The sequence below is a fragment of the Nelumbo nucifera genome, chromosome 5, assembly GCF_055504915.1.
Source record: "Nelumbo nucifera cultivar China Antique chromosome 5, China Antique-T2T, whole genome shotgun sequence".
In the NCBI taxonomy this organism is placed as follows: domain Eukaryota; kingdom Viridiplantae; phylum Streptophyta; class Magnoliopsida; order Proteales; family Nelumbonaceae; genus Nelumbo; species Nelumbo nucifera.
In genome coordinates this window covers 612855-620162 of record NC_142653.1, presented here as the reverse complement: position 1 = coordinate 620162, position 7308 = coordinate 612855, and the positions used below count along the sequence as shown (strand labels likewise).

Sequence of the window (7308 nt, the reverse complement as noted above, 5' to 3'; positions counted from 1 at the left end):
CACCTCCGTAGAGCTCTTTCTACCTTTTCTATTTGCCAAACATCAAGGGCATCAAAGTGTCCATTGTCTTCAGGTTTTTGCATTATCTTCCCAAGTTGGGCTTTTAAACTCGGTGCTCTGACTTCATTGACTAGTGAATGGACCTAAGGAAAATTTCATGTCTTCCATTTTGAGAAAGGAGGGAATGATAGATAAGAAATGCCCCCCCTAACTCCCCGCTTCAATGCAATATTCCCTTTTGCTTCTTACTCTGCCTAAATATCGTAATCTAATTACCAATGTATGATCTAGAAGATGACGAAGAAGACCCACTAGCAGGCATCCTTCGCCTAGCCAGAGGACAAGAGTTTCTTGGCAAAGGATACAGGATACTTCATCATGGGATCCACCGCTTGGTGTCGATGAATCCGAAACTTAGTGTTCCCCAAATTCTGCATACAGCTTTACTAACAGTTCATCCGGATTCCGGAGGGAGAGTCGGATGAGGCAAACGTCTATAGTTCAAATTTTGGTACATGATTTCAAGCTGGAGTGATGTGTCCATCCACATTACAGTCACAGACAGACTCGTTAGTGGGGAACTGCTTGTAAGAGTGAATGGGGAACTGCTTTTGGCTTTTAAAGCAATCACTGCTCAATTCGACATGACTCGTTAGTGGAACTGGAACCCCACCACTGATGTACTCACCAGAATGAGGAGATGTAGTAGTGTCTCATCTATGACAAGCCCGCCGGTGAGGATTCAACCCCCAATCCCGGTGATGTTCCGGTGAGAACCACGAGCTCCGGGGAACAGCAAGGGCAGGGATTAGGGTTTTATGTTTATTGTGGAAAAAAGCTTTGACTGTCTATTTGAAAAATGGGGCTTTCTCTTCAATTACTTTTTTACCCCGCATCCATGTAAACGTGTCATGCAGATGAGGCTTAAGAAGTGCCACGCTGTTCTTTGTTTCGCACATGGCAAAGCAGAGCTGGGGTTGAAAGTTAGAAGACAGGTGGCAATAGGAGCTTCATTGGGGAGAGAAATGGGGTAGTGTGCCATGTGGGTAGCAGATAGGGAGCCGCGTCGCCCAACATGGCTTCAAAATCAATACGTCTCATCTTCTTTTAACCGTCCAGTCTAGGTTTTGTTCGTTGAATTGAACCAATACCACCTGCTTCATCAATTACTGGATCATTGCCCTAGACACCCCTCCCAACCTCGACCACCTCTTCCCTCCACCCACACCACCTCCTTTGGTCTCTCTCCCCTCTGCTGCAGCCTGCAAGCTGCAACTCCCCCCCAAAACCCAAAACCCAAGTTCACAAAGAGAAAAAGAAGAGAAAGTTTTAGATACTCTAGGGTTTCCATGTAATCTTCTTTTACCATTGTTCTATGTCTGCAATCTCTCAAAATAAACCCTAGAAGTCACAACTCTTTTTCCATCTCTACTCCGAAGAGACTCACCACTACGAGGTTGTTTTACAGTTGAGCAGCTGGAGTACGTCATCCCCGAGTTTTCTTTTTGTCAGCAATCAATGTCGGTCAGTTCTCTCCTTTGTTCTTCTAATTTTAATTTCGTATAATGAGTAGTCTACTTGCTTTTTATTCGAGATTATAGAGGGAAATCTGGGTCTAGATCATTCATGGAGTTCGAACCGTTGAACATGGAAAACGAGGTTATCGAATTCGATATGCCCATGGGAGATGAAACCGTGGACATTGAGCATCCCGTAGATGACGATGAAATGATCGAGAGTTCCGGTGGTCGGGAACTATATATTCCTGAGGGTGATACGAATCTTGAACCTTACGAAGGGATGGAATTTGAATCGGAAGAGGCCGCCAAGGCTTTCTATAATTCATATGCGCGGCGTGTTGGATTTAGCACCCGTGTCAGCATGTCCCGTCGCTCAAGGCGGGACGGTGCCATCATACAGAGATCCTTCGTATGTGCTAAGGAAGGATTTCGGGTTGAGAAAGAGAAGCCGGGCAGTGATGGCAAGGTTAAACGCCCCCGAGCTATCACCAGAGTAGGTTGCAAGGCTATGTTGGTAGTGAAAATACAAGATTCTGGGAAATGGGTTGTATCTGGGTTCGAAAAGGAGCATAATCATGAGCTGGTCCCGCCGGATAAAGTCCATTGCCTTCGGTCCCATAGGCATGTCTCTGGCTCTGCTAAGTCCTTGATCGATACCTTGCAGGGGGCTGGGATTGGCCCGAGTGGGATCATGTCTGTGTTGATAAAAGAATATGGGGGAATTAGCAATGTTGGATTCACAGAACGAGACTGTAGGAATTATATGAGAAGTAGTCGCCAGAGAACACTTGGTGGAGACACCCAGATTCTTTTAGACTATTTGAAGCACATGCACGCCCGGAACCCATCATTCTTTTATGCTGTACAGGGTGATGAGGACCAGTGTATGAGTAATATCTTCTGGGCTGATCCCAAGGCCAGGAAGAATTATACTTATTTTGGAGACACAGTTACCTTTGACACAACTTACAGGTCAAATCGGTACCGTTTGCCATTTGCTCCATTCACTGGCATAAACCATCATGGACAGCCTGTTTTGTTTGGCTGTGCTCTTCTTATAAATGAATCTGAAACATCATTCGTTTGGCTGTTCAAGACATGGCTTACAGCAATGTCAGGTCACCCTCCAGTCTCAATCACAACAGATCATGATAGAGTGATACGGTCAGCCATCACACAAGTGATTCCAAATACTCGCCATCGTTTCTGTAAGTGGCATATATTTAAAGAAGGTCAGGAGAAGTTGTCTCATGTGTATCTTGAACATCCAAATTTTGAAGCAGAGTTCCACAAATGTGTAAATCTGACTGAGTCAATTGAGGAGTTTGAGTCTTGTTGGTTGTCCCTTATTGATAAATATGATCTCAGAGAGAATGAATGGCTTCAGGCTATATACAATGCTCGGCGGCAATGGGTCCCAGTATACTTGCGTGACACATTCTTTGCTGAAATGTCTATAACCCAACGGAGTGATAGCATGAATTCGTATTTTGATGGGTATATAAATGCTTCAACCACCCTACAGCTGTTGGTTAAGCAGTACGAAAAGACACTTGAGAGTCGGTATGAGAAAGAAGTCAAAGCTGATTATGATACAATGAACACTGCCCCCATTCTCAAGACTCCATCACCTATGGAGAAACAAGCAGCAGAAGTTTACACGAGAAAATTATTTATGAAGTTTCAAGAGGAGTTAGTTGAGACTCTTACTTTCATGGCTACCAAGATGGAGGATGAAGGGACAGTTAACATATACCGAGTAGCGAAGTTTGGAGAAGACCATAAGGCTTACATTGTTAGGTTCAATGTGCTTGAGATGAAGGCCACATGTAGCTGCCAGATGTTTGAGTTCTCAGGCCTTCTTTGTAGACATATATTGACAGTCTTTAGGGTCACAAATGTTCTTACTCTTCCATCTCAATATGTTTTGAAACGGTGGACAAGAAATGCCAAGAGTGGTGTTGTATTAGAAGAACGTGCCAGTGATTTGTTAAACAGTTGTCGTGAATCTCTTACTGTCCGATACAATAATTTACGTCATGAAGCCCTTAAGTATGTAGATGAAGGAGTAAAAACTATAGATATTTACCATGTAGCAATGGGTGCTCTACAAGAGGCTGCTAAAAAGGTTGCTCTTGCAAAGAAGAGTGGTGGGAGGATTCCTATGGTCAATGGAACAAACCAGGTGGATATTTTTAATGATGGAAGTCAGGCCAGTTATGCCACTGGGAGTAATCAATGGGGTTTCGGTCAACCTCAGACTATGGTCAGTTATCTTTTCTCTTTGCAGTCTCTTGCACTCTCTCTCATTCATTTTAGATATTGATATTTCACATTTCCTTTACTGATAGGCAAATAACATGGTTAAACTTTTTTTTTTAGAAAGCAGATGTGATTTTGGAAGCTTGATTTTGGGGAAATTCTTTTAGTAAGAGAATTTGGGTCTTTTTCTTCTTTGTGCTAAGTATAGGTGATAAGATATGATAAACATGTTATTTTTCCTAAATTTAAGGAATCTTTAGAATCCTACATGATCCTACTATCATGTTTATCATTATCATCATTTTCAATAGTAAGCATTTAATAACACTTCCTAATTTGGGTGATATGCATTCTTTTTAGCCCTTTTGAGATATATTTCCAAAATAAAAGTGCAACCTGTTTCTAAAAATTATCCTACACTATCTCACCTTTGATCTTATTATATATTTCATTTCATGGGCCTGTCACAAAGCCCTTAAATCATAAAAGTACAAAATCTAAACATAGGCCTTTGTGCAAATATACAGGGTTGTGGGGTTTTCGTATTTTGCCCTGTTGTAATTCATCACGAACTCCATGATAACACTTCTCCAACATTAGCATTTGTTCTTTTTAACATGTTTATCTAAAATGTATCTAGTTAAATATGTTCCACTGATTCCTATAAATATATACATATCAGAAATGTATGTATTTTATGTATTTGATCTTAGCTTTTCAGTCTTATTGATTTCCACCCTTGCTGTGGAAGCAAATGCAGCTACACTATCTCACCTTTGATCTTATTATATATTTCATTTCATGGGCCTATCACAAAGCCCTTAAATCATAAAAGTACAAAATGTAAACAGAGGCCTTTGTGCATATATACAGGGTTTTGGGGTTTTAGTGTTTTGCCCTGTTGTAATTCATCATGAACTTCATGATAACACTTCTCCAACATTAGCATTTTTTCTTTTTAACATGGTTATCTAAAATGTATTTAGTTAAATATGTTCCACTGATTCCTATAAATATATACATATCAGAAATGTATGTATTTATGTATGTGGTCTTAGCTTTTCAGTCTTATTGATTTCCACCCTTGCTGTGGAAGCAAAAGCAGCCTGAGTAGAAGATTCTTAGGTGTCTCCTTTTATATTGAGAATTATGTAATCATGATATCCACTGACTGGTCGACATGAAAAGATCTGTCTCATAGACTGATCCAGTGAAGCCAGTATCTTACATTCAGCATGGATCTAAAATATCTTGCTACCACCAAATTTTTCTCTGGTGATGTTTTTTATTATGAGAATATTGAAGTTCAGAGTTCTCTACTGCTATATTACTGGTTCAATTGTGATTCCATCCTCTGATATAATTAGTTATGCAATTTTATTTTTCCTCCTTTTATTATTCAAATCACATTATGGTGCCCATGCTTACTTCTCGTCATAATTAAATTTGTTAGTTCTAAGTTATGTTCTTTTTCTTTATTCTGGGAACATGTAGTATTTCTATTGGCTTTTTGCTATCTTTTTGGATATTTGAAATTGTTGATTCATATTTAAAATATTATAATGAGATCTTTTATGGTTGGTCGCTTTCTTACCAAAAAAGAAAATATATATGGTTGGTGGCTGAATGATGGAAATTATGTTCCAGTTAGTAAGACTATGCCAAGATTTTGGATTTTATATCTAACTTATGAACCAAGCATGCTATTATACTTTCGTTATACTGTGATCATGATAGCCTAAACTTGTTTGGTCTTCCTTAACAGTTAGCATTCAGACCATCTTACAATATATAATGGTTGAATCAAAGACCACTGCAATTTTGAGTATCCAAGTGTTTGCACTGGTGTGCAATTTGGGCAGGCCCAACCCAAACCCAGATCAACCCAGCCCACAATTTTACACGGGTTGGGCCCAAAAGTTTGAGTTTTTTATTTTTTGGACTGAACCCCGGCTTAACCCTTAGGTAGCTCAAACTCGGCCTGAGCCCAGCTTGACTATATACATGTATATTATGCATATATAGACACACACACACACACATATATGCATACATGCATACATATACATGTAGATTGATATCAATTTTTAGTGTGGACTGATTGAGCAACCTGTACCTGAGCCTAACCAGAGTGCATCAAATTTCAATACAGGCTGGGCCAGCCTGCTCGACTTGCACCCCTAGTTTGAACAAGGATCAGTTTAGTATCATTTTTAATTGGGCCAGTTCTTAGAGTGATCAGTGATGCTTTATCATTTCATTGATTGGGGGGTGGGGGAGAGGCATCTAATCATTTCCTTGTATGAGACAATGTGTTTTTCTATGGTGACTGTTTTTTATACCATATTATTTTCCTTTATAGGATGAAAAGGACAAGAAAATTGAGGAACTATCTCGTGAGCTTGACCGAGCAAATCGGAAATGTGAAGTCTATCGAGCAAATCTACTCACAGTTTTGAAAGACATTGAAGAGCAGAAGCTACAACTCTCAGTTAAAGTTCAAAACATAAAGCTCGGCATGAAGGATTGAACTCTGAAGGTACAAGACAGTGTTAACGTTTTTTTACCTTTCCCTTCACTCATACAGAGAAGAAAAATGCTAATACTATATTTCATATAGTGGAAGGTTTTTGGTCGCTATTCAGATATGAACTCTTGTTATTTCGAAGTTTCTGGATATGGATGTCCATGTATATTCACATCGACGATCTCAGATCTCTCTCTATATATATGATTGGCCATTGTTGTATCAAACATCCCACACCATCGCAATGATTGAACATGTAGATGAAGCATCATTGCAGGCAAGTAGTATGTGTGGCCGGCGCTTGGTGACCGCCACAAGTGGAACTTGATCTTGATCAGCTCCGACACCCCGAGTTAAAAGGTTTTGTGACTTATTTTATGTCGATGTACATATTAATTTTCTTGAAGAATTTGACGGTTTTTTTTTTTTTGGTTCTTTTCATTGTGTTAGTTGAAATTGTATGCATCACTTTTTGTGCAAATCTTCTTGTGTATCTTATAGTTGGGCATGTTTATTATTTTGTTATGTCTGGATCAATTACTCTTTTTTCCTTTTACCTTTCCTTCTTTATTTCTTTCTGTTTTTTTTTTTTTGGTATCAAATACCATACACCAAAACAGCTCTCCACTTTTAGAGGTTTCAGTCGATACTTTTATGTACCACCCCTCTAATTACATTGACCACCAAACTAGGGACACAATTGAGACAGGAAAATTATTTTAACTAAATTCTTTCAAAAGTTAGTTTTGTGATAGAAATTTGTCCCCTTGAAAACTAAATTAAAGTATTTTGTCCATGTAATATAAAAAAGGGTAAATTGCTGAAATCTCACCTCTGGTGAAATTTGGTAACTTTCTGACATATAGTTGTTAGTAGACCCTTTATATTAGAATCCTCTAAAAAGAGGCATGAAGAGGATATGAAAAGGAAAATACATCTGCCATGAGATCCATGGTATCGGATCAACACCCTCTATTTCATGGTGAATTCCCCGTCCAG

General features: G+C 39.3%; 1 protein-coding gene across 1 annotated transcript; it reads left to right on the top strand.

The window, feature by feature from the left end:
* The first annotated feature begins 1112 nt into the window (after window positions 1–1112).
* On the top strand, window positions 1113–6834 carry LOC104603834 (protein FAR1-RELATED SEQUENCE 5-like). The gene is made up of 3 exons (XM_010267998.3): window positions 1113–3786; window positions 6145–6321; window positions 6403–6834. The coding sequence occupies exons 1-2, from the start codon at window positions 1627–1629 to the stop codon at window positions 6310–6312; spliced, it is 2328 nt and encodes a 775-aa protein (XP_010266300.2). The 5' UTR covers window positions 1113–1626; the 3' UTR covers window positions 6313–6321; window positions 6403–6834.
* The last annotated feature ends 474 nt before the right edge of the window (window positions 6835–7308 follow it).

Coding starts and splice junctions, on each gene's coding strand:
- LOC104603834 (XM_010267998.3), top strand. CDS start 1,627: ATGGAGTTCGAACCGTTGAACATGGAAAACGAGGTTATCGAATTCGAT. Junction 3,787..6,144: donor TCGGTCAACCTCAGACTATG/GTCAGTTATCTT, acceptor TTTCCTTTATAG/GATGAAAAGGACAAGAAAAT.